General features: G+C 41.3%; 1 protein-coding gene across 1 annotated transcript; it reads right to left on the bottom strand.

Annotated features, from left to right (window-relative positions):
• Nucleotides 1–6,088: 6,088 nt before the first annotated feature.
• Nucleotides 6,089–13,735, bottom strand: LOC136429794 (peptidyl-prolyl cis-trans isomerase-like). Its single transcript, XM_066419770.1, has 5 exons — nt 13,558–13,735; nt 10,506–10,536; nt 9,662–9,841; nt 9,081–9,162; nt 6,089–7,570 (listed from the first exon to the last, which is right to left on the bottom strand). Exons 1-5 carry the CDS (start codon nt 13,624–13,626, stop codon nt 7,432–7,434), a joined length of 501 nt encoding a protein of 166 aa, XP_066275867.1. The 5' UTR covers nt 13,627–13,735; the 3' UTR covers nt 6,089–7,431.
• Between the last annotated feature and the right edge of the window lie 642 nt (nt 13,736–14,377).

Raw genomic sequence — 14,377 nt, forward strand, 5'->3', positions numbered from 1 at the left:
GAGGAATCAAATTATTGAAAACCTTTGCTGGCTTCGCAAGGTAACGGTTATTCAATCGACTGGATATATTTTGGAAACGGTCAGAAGTTTCAGGTAGTATCCATTACCTTTCGTCAGTCACTGACGACATTTGGTGGGTGGTACCTGAAACGTCTGACCGTTCCTAAATCTATCCAGTTCTTGCGTATCTTATTACCTGGCCTGGATGTCTAATCTTCATAGATTTTTATTTGCTTGCTTATAAACAAATATGCATGCATTTCCTCCCGCGTCTTTTGGTCCTTTTTAGCCATTCCAACGTTTGACTGTGCCGTGTATGTAGTACGTAAGTATCAAAACTATTTTTGGCGTATCTTATTACCTGGATGTCTAACCTTCATCAACGTATGTAGTACGTAGACAATCACATACACTAATGCCAAATTGGCAACGAATGATAGAAATTTACTTGAAAGAAACTAAGAAAATAGAAATACCCCCATCGCCACAACAGGCAGAGCTCACATTATTTTAGCTGAATGCTGAGCAATGATGCGTCTTGTGTATCTAACATGATGACTTATTATCTCCATGAAAAAAGGCTTTTTCATGGAGTACTGTTTTGCTTGCGTTTGGTGTTTGTGTGTATGTTTGTGTCACCGGTCGCTTAAAGTCACCATAACTGTAGAACCTGTACATGGATTGAAATGATTTTTGGTATGTGGGTGGGTGTTAGGTGGAGGAAGGTCAAGGTCGATTTTGGGCCTCCTAGCATGTGTGACTAGAACTGCAATGGCGTATTTGATAAAATCTTAAATGTAGAAGAACTGAAGAGTGGATGGACAGATCGTCATGTTCTTTGGTACACAGGTAGGTTAGACCAAGTTGTACACACTTAAGTGCAAACTATGCAGATGAGACCGAATTTGCATAAGTAAGGAGGTAAATCGTTTGCATGGGTGTCGTCGTATGCTTAAAGTCAGCATAACTGTAGAACGTGTAGATGGATTGTAGTGATATTTGGTATGTGGGTATGCGCTGGGAGGAGAATGGTCAAGGTCGATTTTGGGCCCCCTGGTTTGTGTCCCTGGAACTGCAATGGCCTATTTGTAAAAATGTTCTAAAGGGGTTTAACTGAAGAGAGGAACAACAGATTTTCATGTTATTTGGTACGTTGGTAGGTTGGATGGAGATGTACACACTGAAGTTCAAATCATGCGAAGTTATTGTGTTTGTGTGTGTGTGCGCGTGTGTGTATGTTTGTGTCACCGTGTTTGTATGTATGTGTCACCGGAAGCTTAAAATCAGCATAACTGAAGAACGTGTGGATGGATTGAAATGATATTTGGTATGTGGGTAGGTGCTGGGAGGAGAAAGGTCAAGGTCGATTTTGGGCCCCCTGGTATGTGTCACTGGAACTGCAATGGCGTGTTTGTAAATATTTTCAAAGGAGAATAACTGAAGAAAGGAGCGACAGATTTTCATGTTATTTACTTGGCAGGTAGCTTAGAGAGGGTTGTATACAATGAAGTGCAAATTATGCAAATTGGACTTAATTTGCCTAAGTAATGGGGAAATCTATATTTGCTGTGTTGGCCTATCCTATATCGGGTATCCTATATCCGCGTAAGTGGGTCAATGGTCAACAGCTGTTGGCTTTACCTTGCCAAGCCCATCAATCAATTTAGCAACTGTTGGTTGTTAACAGCTGTTGGCGCTTAACAGTCTGTAGGGACTGATTTGACCAGACTAGAAGCTTGACAGCAGGTAGTGAAAGGAACAGTTTTACATGGTTTTAATGTAAGGCAACTCATTCCAGTCTGTCTGTATGTTTGAGGACCCCAGTTGAATAATATGGGAAAATAGCAAAGAAGAGGTCAAGATCAGTTTCTGTGGATCAAAGGATATATGATGGGGATCCAAAGCATAAGGTATGTGAAGTAACCAGGACACATCACACATTTGATTATGTGTAAATTCACTTTGACCTGTTAACAGGCTGTTTCTTGCTCATACCATGTACCAGTTGTGGTCTGGCTTTATTTTCTCAATGGTTTGGCAATGGTACTGTGGACCACAATATATTTAACGTACAATGCTACCAGTTTATAGGTAACTACGTAGCACTTTGACATGATCTGGTCACCCGTAACCTTTCCTGCTTATCTATTGTACCCCTGTCTTTTATTCACCTGTAAAGTTGTGTTCTATCAACCGCTGTCCCTGTCCCTGTTTATAATTTACACAACTTCGTAGGCAAGGTCGGGATGTCTCCAGGTGTCAGAGATACACATGAGAGCCAAAAGAGAAGGAGAAACCAATGCACTGAGGCGTAACAGACAACATAAAACAAATATAAACACAACCACCCTGAAGCAGATAAAACATAACATAACAACCCAACAACAAATAACATACACAAACCTAACACAACATAAATAAAATAAAAAACAAATTTCATGGAGATTTTGGGTCCTCAGACTCTTGTTAACTTTTTGTTAGGATTATTATTTCTTGAGAGTCGGAAAAGAATCTAAAATTTTGCTCCTGTAAAAGATATGAGTAGAGAAATGCCATTTCGGCCGACAATTAGCCGTTTGTTTTATCAAGATCTCCATTAGTGTCACAAAAAGAAACATTATTCCACCTGGAGTCCACTTAAATGATAGATAAAATGAAATGTTTGTAAATGTAAGATGACCGGCACGACTTTATAAGCGAGAACCTCATGTACTTGCGTCATTTACTCTGTACACTTGAAAAAGCTGCCACAGCGAAACCGGTCGGGGTACTAAACTGAATAAAAGTTCTAAACAGGAACTATGCGGCTCCAGAAGTGACTTACTGAGGGATGACTGCGGTGTGAAAGATGTTGGTTAGCTTGAGGAATGAATCCAATCTACTTGTACGGCACAACACTTGATATCTCGTACACGTGACTCCGGTAGTGGCTCAAAGGTACTTGGAGGTCTATACCGTCCCCCGTCCCGTGTTTAATGTTGGCTGGTCGGCCATGATGTTTTTATCATTAAACATATTCAATACACTGGTATTGTCCACATATCAAACGTTGCTTATTGCACATGGATGATTCATATCAATACAGTGTTGAAGATGAGTATCATTTTCTAATGACATGTCCACCCCTATGCTGTAGATAGGCGAACGCTAATGAATATGATCAACCCAGAATTGGCTGTCAAAAATCAAGTATAGAAACCGTGAGATTTCAAAAATTACTATCGACCAGAGGGTTTGCTCATTTTGTCCACAATTTGTTGACGACGAAAATCACTTTTTGGTTGTATGACGTCCCAAATATTTTGATATACGAGGGTGATTCAGTATATTTTACAAGTGGCTTCATAACAGGCTCATTTTTTCATCAAATGAGTTGAAATTTGGCACATATGTAAAGGCACATGTCGTCTTGGGGCTGAACCATCTCAGTTTGTTGTTCAAATTTTCATGACAGACTGAGTTTCGCTGACATTTTTGCGTTTTGGCGCCTTCGCGCCGAAACGCAATGTCTTGGCTCTTACCTTCGATGCATGCATGCATGCATGCAGGATGCTTCGATGGTTCAACACTGTGTCGCACACCATATGACCTTATATGGCAATACCTTCCAAAATTCTTGTATAGCCGTTGTATAGCCAAAATTCTTGTATAGCCGTTGCAAGTGAGCAAGAAATTTCAGGCAGGCTTGATTTGCATGACACATAGGAGGGCGACCGCATGTAACTGCTACAACTGTTATATCATTGCATTGTGGTTTCGGACTTTGATATCCTGAAAAATGACCATATTACATCTATACCACAAGATTGCAGAAGACAAAAAATGATTTCGTCAAGAAAACGACCAAAAATCGACATAAATGATACCATGTAGTGAGGTTAAAGCATTATGTACAGAGCCGCCTATAACACACTACAGCTTTGCTCAACCGGTAACGTCGTAGTACTTCGGATCCGGAGGATCCGGGATCGAGTCCGTGCATGGATTTTTTTCTTTTAAGATATTAAATATCAAAAATATATATTAATATCATATTAATCTATCAATATCATATTTATGAATATCATGTTTTTTATTAATAAATAAATAAACATTTCATATTTGTTATTCTTAAATATTCATTTGATATATACAAGGCCTTTGTCTTATGAACAGGACTTCATAGATTCCAAACCCGGCATTCGAATTTTTCTGTTCATTGTAATGGAAAATACCGTGCAGCGGCTTCTATGCCCGGTAAGATGATTCTTGCAAAACACTCACCACTAAACTTCTATTCCCGATGTAAACAGAGGCTCTTGATGTTGTTTGCAAAACAGCGATCCTCTGTTACAGTAGCAAATGCTCCATTGTTCAGTATCGACTTCATTCAGACAACAGGGACGTGGAAAGTGACGCCGCTCGGCACAAAAATATGGGAATTTTCATGAATTTTAGCAAAATTATCCAGGAAAATAAGGAAGAAATGTTGTAAATGCGGAAACCAGAATAATAGGGATGAGGTAGCTGTTAATTGGTTTAAACACTTGTTTGACATTTGGTAGTCATTTTAGATAGAACCTTAGCTGTTATGAACTTCTATTTCACTTTTAAATTACCATAGTGCTGATGATTGAATGGTGCTTTTTCAAATTGCATGTTTTATTGCGTGCTATGTACATAATTATATTGATAGCTTTTATAATGAGCCTATTGTACATTTTAGAAATAAGTTCAAGTTGTAGGCCAAGACCAGCTTTTTCAAAAGCACTTAAGTTAAGTGCCGTAACTTCAAAATTGCTTTCCCCAATCTGCCTTTCTCTATTAAAACAGTACTCCTTTCCCAAAATGACAATTTTTCTTATAGACTCAACAGCCCTTGAGTGACTTTCTCTGGCAGATTTTACTTCAAGAAAAGGGAAAAGACAATTCACACTCACAAACGTAGCCAAAACGCCAGCTTTTTTGAAAAGCACTTATTTTCCGTGTCAAGCCCCTGTCACACTTGTGCGTATGTACAAGTCCGCATGAGTTGCATATCAACATGTTTTGGGTTTAGGTTAAGTTTGCAGCCGAAGAAGTAATTTCTTTGGTTTGATAACTTGACTGCTTAACAGTGGATCAAAGTAGAGAACAAATTCCTCCCCGAAAAATTTACTTAAAACAAAAACACGTTACTGCGGAACTCGTGCGCACTTGAACATACGCACAAGTGTGACAGGGCCCTTAGCGAACGCAGGAGCCCCGGTAGTTTGTATTTTGTTTGTATTGCATACCCGGTAGACCGCATGAAGGCGTAACACACCAGGTTTGTACTGAAGAGTACAAGCTGCATATCCGGACAGATTCATTTGGTTCACACACACCGGGAAGGACCCCTACTCTTTTCGATAAGTGCGTTGGGTTCTTTAACGTGCTTGAGGTGTGGCTCTCATCAAACACGGGACCTCTACTTAACGTCCTATCCGAGGGACGTCCCTAACCGAAGCTAGGTACTCATTTTCACCTGAGTAAAGTGGGGGAAGTCGTGTAAAGTACCTTTCCCAGGGGCACAACGTCAACGGGACAAATCATAGAACTCCGGATTCGAACCCGGTTCTGGGGCCAAACACCCTGCCACTACGCCACCGCGACGCCACGATTTATCGGACGGCACTCAGGCTAAACCTCGCCGCCGACCTTACTCCGAACCTACTTCCAGCCATGGTGTGGAGAAGGTTTGAAGGCGTCTAGAGATAATAGTCTGCTATGTGAACCAGGAGTTAAAACAAATATCCTCGATGTGCACATTCTATTTCATTTCCACTTCTTCTTTCCACAAAAGAATCCACATCTCCCTTAGTATATAAATGATCGGCTTTCATTCTTCGCTGACGATCACGACCTAATTATGTTACTACTCAGTTTCGTGCTGTGTATATAAGAGTTAATTCCCAGTGTTTATTGCCCAAAACTGACTTTGTACTTTCTTGTATAGACTAAACTATTTAGCACAGTAGGATTCAAAATGCCATGATAACACGCAGCAGTTATCGACCCCGATTGTTTTTTTCAGGGGTTGAGTTGATGAAGACACAGGCAGCGTGGGACAATGATAACGACGCACATATTTGAGCAATAGCAATCTTTATTCCTGTTTCTGTGGGGCATACACGTTTTAAACCAGTGATATTGCCTGTCACCCAATTCTAGCTGCAGTTTAAACATTAGGGGAATATGTGATTACAGTAGTGACCTTGTTACTCTTGGAACAAATGCTAAAGCATCTCAGTTTATAGACTTGGGGTAAAAATAAGCCCTAATATGTATAATTATGCATACTAGTACTTAACATTCTATATGAAAATGTTGACGAAAATTTACCCGTCGAAGGCCAAGCCACTCCTTGGTATATCTACCTCCCTTCCCCCCTCATTAAAAGTCATGGTTGTATCTTTCAAAAACGATGGTAATATAAGGCTGTTGTTGAATTTGATTTCAAGAAACGATAGGAGCTCCACCTGTGTGGATGGGTATTTCAATTTCTTTAAAATCTCTTTCATTCATGTTTTTCATATCTAACCAATTTTGGCATTTGTATTCGTGATAAAATCATGCGCAGTGAATAGAAGGCACAGACAACCGCTGTGGTGGCGAAGGAATGACGAATAGAAGCGGAGAAAAAATGCATTTTTGTTGAAAAGCCACCAAAGGTTGCCAATGTCCAGATTCTTCTAAGTCATTGCACACTTTCCTGCAACACCGAAATGGTTCTACAGATATAGATACAGAAAAAGTCATCATGTTGAGCAAAATACATCTTAGATTCTACCCTTGTAAAATCCACACGTAACCAGTAACATTGCCATTGAATTCTGTCAAAGGTTTTGACAAAAGTAGGTCTTTTATCATAAAGCACAGAAACGCACCAAATTATAACGGTGGCTTAAAGGCCCAATCACACTTGTACGTATATTCAAGTGCGCATGAGTTCCGCAGTAACATTGTTTTGGTTTAAGTCAATTTTCCCCGTGGATCATGGAGGAAGTTGTTTTCTACTTTGACCCACCGTTGAGCAGTCAAGTTATCAAACCAAACAAATTACTTTCTTCGGCTGCAAACTTAACCTAAACCAAAATCATGTTAATACGCAACTCATGCGGGCTTGTATATACCACACACTTGTGCGTATGATCAAGTCCGTATGAGTTGTCTAGTAACATTTTGTTTTGGTTTCGATAAAGTTTAAGGCCGAAGACAAGTTTTTTTGTTCGATAACCAGGCTGAACAACAGTGGGTCAAAGTAGAAAATAACTTATTCTCCACAATCTTTACCTAAAGCAAAAAGGTTCACATGCGGACTTAAGTAGTATACGCACAAGTGTGAGCGGGGCCCTAACACCAAAATTAACACCCTATAAAGATATGCGGGACTTTAGCTAGCCCTGTGATCAACAGAACAAGAGTTCCATGTTACAGCTGCCCGCAATCGGCGATGACGATCTTCTTCGACGTCTTGCCCGACCCAGTGCTCCCGTACGACTCGACCTTCTTCACCACGTCATCAAAGCCTTCCACGACCTTCCCGAACACGACGTGCTTCCCGTCCAGCCTGGGGAATACAAACACGTGATACTAGTGATAAAGATAATGATTTGTATTGGTCAGACATACCCGTGCAGTGGCAGCCTTTCTAGTGCTGAATTAGTGCAGGGTTTACAATTACATGATGCACATATCACATAATAGACAGATGCGTTACATATTTGCTCCACGCTTGCATTTTTTGGAACTGTCGCAAGGGCCTGGGCTGTTGCCATTCGGCGCCAGCAGGTGACCTCAATACGACCTTCCCAACCGAATTCACACCTGGGTGGAGTGAGAAAAGTCGTGTAAAGTGCCTTTCCCCGGGGCACAAGATCGGTGACATGACAGGATTCGAACCCGGAGCCACTTGGTTCTGAGCTGAACGCTCTGCCGTTAATACGCCACACGACCCCACAAGTCATTGTTCCTACCTCCAAGCAAGTAAAAAGGGGTACAGATAAAAGTATACTTTCATAGGTACGCCAAAAATAGTTACTCAAGCAACTGGATAAAATTTTGAAACAGTCAGACGTTTTAGACAGCATCCGCTGTCTTTCGTCAGTGACTAACGATAGGACTGGGAAACCAGATTTATACCAAAACTCTGAATAGATCTGTTAATAGTTTTATAGCCTTTTTGTTTTTATAGCCTTTATAGTTTTATAGCCTTTATAGTTTTATAGGCTTTTTGAGGTCATAGGGGTACTTATCCACTGTGTCTAGGACATGGTATTGGAAGGCGGAGCACAACCCTCTCTTTCCACTTCCTTGTACATCCCCAACCAAAGTCAGGTACCCATTATTACACCTGGCTGGAGTGCATGGGGGAAAGTCGTGTCTTGTGGCTTATGCTAGGGTCAAATTTCCTAACCGGGGCCCGGCCGGGCTGTTTGCGGAAACGAACAATCAAAGTGTATGTCAATAAATTTGCACAAGCTATGCTCTTAAATAATTTTGGGTACGTCTTTTGTGTTGCTGTTGTCTTTTATATCATACTTTTCGTTCCCAAAGACTGCCCGGCCGGGCCCCGGATTGGAAATGTGACCCTAGCATAACCCAAGAACACAACGTCTAGTCAGGAATGCCAGGATTCGAACCCGTGACCGCTCGGCCATTCGACACCATCAAAGTACACACACATTCACCCCGACCAATCAAACCATCTGACCAAACAAACTCACCAGAGAGATGGTGGAAGGTGTCAGCTTCCAAAAGACGTTTTAAGATTGACAATTTTGGCACTTTGGAAGTAATAGTATTGAATCCGCCCGCGATTTAACGTTTAGAGAAAAGTAGTAGAAACTAGAAGTTAAATCGCGGGCGGATTCAATTACTTCTAAAGTGCCAAAATTGTCAATCTGAAAACGTCTTTTGGAAGCTGACACCTTCCACCATCTCACTGGCGAGTTTGTTTGGTCAGACGTAGTCGTTAACGCAAGTTAGAAAGCGATTTGTCGGGAAATAGCTGATACGAATCTGAGTTTCAATGCGATTCACGTGATTGGTCGGGATGACATTAAAACAACGTAACTCACCAAGGAGTCGCTACAGTGCACAGAAAGAACTGCGAACCGTTGGTGTTCGGGCCTGCGTTGGCCATGGACAGGACACCCGGACCTACGGACATACAAAATAACAGAAAGATGTTATACAAAAATCCACTAATAGTTTCGTCATGTTGGTAAATCTGGGGATGACTAAGTTCCTTGTACACAACCAGAGAGTTAATACTTAGCGGACGTACATGTAGTAGGCTAGGGTATATCACAGACAGATGTATACTTGACCACATGTTCTCTATATTAGTATTGTTACCTGGATGTCTAACCTTCATAAACGTATGGGGAAACTATATTCAGGTTCCAAATTGCAACTGAAACCCTGTTTTCATAGATTTTAATAGCATTTCAAATATTTCAAAGTGATACATTGGGTCTATACTGCTCAGGATTATCTTATGTTTTATTACAATAATGCGATTACGTATTACCAGGCACACCTTACATGTAAATATAGAGGTCTATTAGCAGTGCTAGATATGTGAAATGTAACCAAGCCAATATGTATCGAATGTTAACTTCCTGCTGTACTGTACTAGTATAGAACAGCGCCTTACCAGTGTGCTTCAGCTGGAAGTTCTCATCCGGGAACTTTTCTCCGTAGATGCTCTTGCCTCCGGTCCCGTTTCCCTTGGTGAAGTCGCCCCCCTGGCACATGAATTGGGGGATGACGCGGTGGAAGGCGGACCCCTTGTATCCCATATCCTTCTCCCCGGTACACAGGGCTCGGAAGTTCTCTGGAGATGAACATTATCTTTTGATCATTTATATAAGAGAGTTTTTAATATGTACATATGTATTTAGAATATTGTTATAGCTCGTTATGCTGTCCATTGTAATGTCTTGTCTTTGTCCGCAGGGCTAGCCCTTTGTAATAGCCACAGGCTAGTTGGTCAGCCCTGGCTGAACCAATAAATACATAAAATAAAATTGATGTACATGGCAGTTGTACCCAACGTTCCCCAGTATAATACACTCCTGTATATCTAAACTGTGCATACGGATTTATGCGATCGGAGTGGCGGATTTATGTTAACATCAATGGAGGTTATAGATGTATAGCTCTCTAATGCCACATCGGTGGTATGCACAGTTTGGATATACAGGAGTGTATTATACTGGGGGATGTTGGGTTAGTTGGAGACCTGTTTGGGCGTATCTTTTCTTTCAGGGTGGAATTATGTTAGAAGACGCTAACTCTCAATTAGTACGCTTTGCGTAATTATGACATTATACACATCTATAGGTCTGACTCTTCGATGCTCAACTAGGCGACGTCACAAGTGATGAATGAATGCATGGATAAATGATGCATTCGAAGCCCCACCTTTTTTTCAAGGTCGCCACAAACGATATGATACACATGTACTGACATGACATTGAATACAGAGAAGGTCTTACCTGCTGTCTTTGGGACAACGTCGGGTCGAAGCTGTAAAACAAATTGTGAAAACAATGTTAACACGATTGTATATTGTTGTACCATGAATATGTAATGATATATGTTGATATAGTCATTAGGACTCAAATGACTGTGTATCTCTGTTATATTGTATCTGACCCTTACCTCTTCCCTCATGACCTCATTGAAAAGCGGCCTGCGTGCCGATTTGAGCTTATCATGAATAGGTTCAAACGAACAAACAAACAAACAAACATACAAACTAACAAACAAACAACCTTGTTAGGCATAATCGAACTTTTAGCTATGTATTGTAGTTATGTGTTTCGGTGGGTTAGATACAGGTCACCGAGAACTGGTATTCTATACACAGAGTATTAACATTCATTAATAATTCATAACGATACGCTTTAAGGTAAAGTACAGCCTTTAGTTTTCTACTTCTTCTACTACGCACACGTATGAACGGGCCCTTACATTGCAATCTTTATTGACACAACAAAAGTACAGCGACTCTCGTAAGGTGTACTTAATCTATACATACATACATACATACATACATGCCAACAAACAAAGTTCATACTAATGAGTTTGCTTATATACAATCATATGGAATAGGGCAACATATTGAAATTTAGCGTGTCGTATACTTATACATTAATTGTTCTAATGTCCGAACATTCTTTGATGTATATACCTATTTGAACACAGTAAGGATTATCTCCTCTCAGTATGTAATCAAATCTATCAACAGAATGGAGCGTATTGAATTCACTTGAACAAGTGGAAATAAAGGTGAACGGCTTAGAGCGTTTATCTTCATATCTTGAACAATTCATGATAAAGTGACGTTCGTCTTCAATTTCATTTGGGCAGAATGGACAAAACCACTGGGCTCGATCAGTGACCTGCGAACATTGACTGATCCATAAAAATCGCGCGGTGGCGGAGAGAACACCGGCGTAAAACACCTGCCGACACATGATGCCTTTTGTGTACTCTCCAAGCAGAGGTTGGTGGAGAAGACTGCGATTTTTATCATATGCCCCGTTTTCTCAGTCGGCCCTCTTAACCAACAGCGGCTAGCGATGGACCCTCTATAAAACTATTTCCGCTACCAATCCACAGATTGCTGAAATTAGGGAGACGGGGAGGTTTAACCTCTGACCTGGAACAGCGGTTGGTGGAGAGCGCTGACAGGAAACGGGGCAAATGATAAAAAGGTCAGAGTCTTCTCCACCAACCTCTGCTTGGAGAGTACTTTTGTGCTCGCAGACTCGTCGGATGGCCTATTTTTCTTCTGTGTGACCCTTAAGTACAGCTCTCTGTTCACTGTTATATTCTATTCTATAAAATGTTAGAAAAAACGTTTTTTGAACACGTCAAAAGTCAATTTCTCTCTTTACAATAGGTCAAAGAATATATTAACTTCTACCGAATTTGAAACTTTCGTCCTAGTAAACTACAAACGGAAGCTCCTTTTTTGGATCCTCGCCAAGTTAGCTAATACATGCACAAAAGCTTTTGACGGACTGAGGCCCCGTGTTGGGTCGATAGTTACGGACTTCCTTATATGGCACTGGTTGTTCTGGTTTAGCTGCTGACCCATAATTGAGACCTTTCACGTTTCAGCACTCATTAATTTCAGTCTGGGCATTTGACACCAAAGAAAGATAGATAATTCTGAAGACGCACAGTATAAGCGCAAGCCGTACTGATTATATTAAAGCCGCGCACGCCAACAACTATACGAAACATTTTTTTCCAAGACAAAAGTACACCAGACAAGCCTGGTTCACAATCTTTCGTTACGTGAACGAACTAAGGTCTTAAAAGACCTATCATGCGAAAAACCGATAGACCCACTTTGAATCGACTAGCACAAACCCTGTGACTCCGTTTCGCTGTTAACAGCCCCCTTCACTGGTGACCAGAGGCTGTGACCGTGCGGCGACCGTGCGGCGACCGTGCGGCGACCTTTGAGCGACCAAAGATTTCACAGACAGCTCAACGAATTTCATAGATAAGAACGAATCTCTTTTTCGTCTTGTATGTTTTGTAGTATTCTAAATCATACTTTTACATGGCACATCATATACGGTTCCAATGATTCCAGCCAAGGGTAACACAAATCCAATCTTGGTCGCTGCACGGTTGCTCAGCGATCGCTGTGGAGTGAAACGGGTGATTGAAGAATTAATGGCTGGGCGTTGGGGCTCGCCTGCGGCTATGTAGACGCCGGTTATCAAAAGGCCCGCCTTGTCACTACAGTACAGACATATAATGTAATGGAAAATTCCACCCATGTCTAAGACACTACAACACACGTAGACTTTTTTTTGCTATCTTAGTGCTCCATAGATACCTCATTAGGCATATTGAAAGCATTGGTTATACAGTAGTGAGATGACCATCGTTCTTGACATTCCTTGTTGCAGGATTCTCAGAGAGGCTTTGGCCAACACAAAACGCTGATCTACGGCCACCTTGTGCGTCACAATGCAGCTGAATGTTGTACCTGAAACGCCCACATTTTGGTGTAGCGAACCTTACGTTAGCAGGGCATTGACAAGAAGACAACATTTCGCCGTGGACTACCATCGGTCTGGACGGCAGTATTGTCAGTTTGCATGCCCGCCCTTGCGTCAAATGTCTACACAATGCAGCTGAAATTTGCACGACACACGCCCACCGTTAATTTGCTATCGCAGACCAAAATCCTACGACCAAAATGACCAAGGCATTAACAAGAGGACGACATTTCTCCATGGACTACCATGCTCTGGACGGAAGTATTGTCAGTTTGCATACACGCCCTTGCGTCCAATGTCTACACAATGAATTTTGTACCACTCAGTCTTACCTTAAACGCACAGAATCACTATCGTATCGCACGACCAAGTTGATCAGGGCATTAGAAAGATAGGCGACGTTTCGGAATGGACTACCATGATCAGTATGCATTGTCTCCTCGCATGCACGCCATTTCGACAGTATCTACTCAAGACATAATTCAAAGAAAAAAAGATTATAACCAATATAGATCATCACCTCCATGACGACACGACCCAGGGGTTGTCCGTCGGCCGTGATGTCGAAGTAGACCCGTGGAAGAGCCATGTTTTCTGCTCGATTTTTTTAGTGGGTGGGTGAAAGAAAGGTGCGCCTCGTGTAGCGTCCTATGCCTCGTGCTTCGCTGGTTGCACACGGAAAGGAATGTTGCACTGTGACCCCTGCACAATTGACTGAGCAACCGGTGAGCTGGCGCATCACAATGGTTAAAGTTGGAATCAATCCGCCTCTTATGTGAACCTTAACACAGCTTAGTCTACATACATATTCAATGAACATACTGCGTATTCAGGACCCCGACGTCTGCTCTGAATTCAACTGGCTCCACTACCATACATTACTTCACCCAAGCAGTTGCAAAAGAATTGTTTAAATAAGGGTATAGAAATGAAAATAAGTATGTTCACGTACTGTAGAGATAGGGCAACTAGAACAACACGACAAAGCGAGTCTAACCTACCAATGGTCCATAAAGAAGTATATAGAAGGTCTATCTCCTACTCAGGTACTACTCTATGGAATAGTCTGACACCAAACTTGAGAAATACATTTAAAAATATGTTGGCTGTTGCGACGAGTAACTATGGATTGACTATGATTACCGAATATGGAAATGATGTTATATCGTCGACTTATCTTTATATGCTGAATATGATTATGGAATACTGATTGTAACGTTATCTTTGCAAAACAATTTATGTTCTATATTTTCCGATGGTATGTAAAAGGACCCCTGACCTCCTCCCTTGAACTCTTGAAAACGGCCTCGGCCGAATGAGTGTATCGATGTATACTTTAA

The sequence above is a fragment of the Branchiostoma lanceolatum genome, chromosome 3 (assembly GCF_035083965.1).
Source record: "Branchiostoma lanceolatum isolate klBraLanc5 chromosome 3, klBraLanc5.hap2, whole genome shotgun sequence".
Lineage (NCBI taxonomy): Eukaryota > Metazoa > Chordata > Leptocardii > Amphioxiformes > Branchiostomatidae > Branchiostoma > Branchiostoma lanceolatum.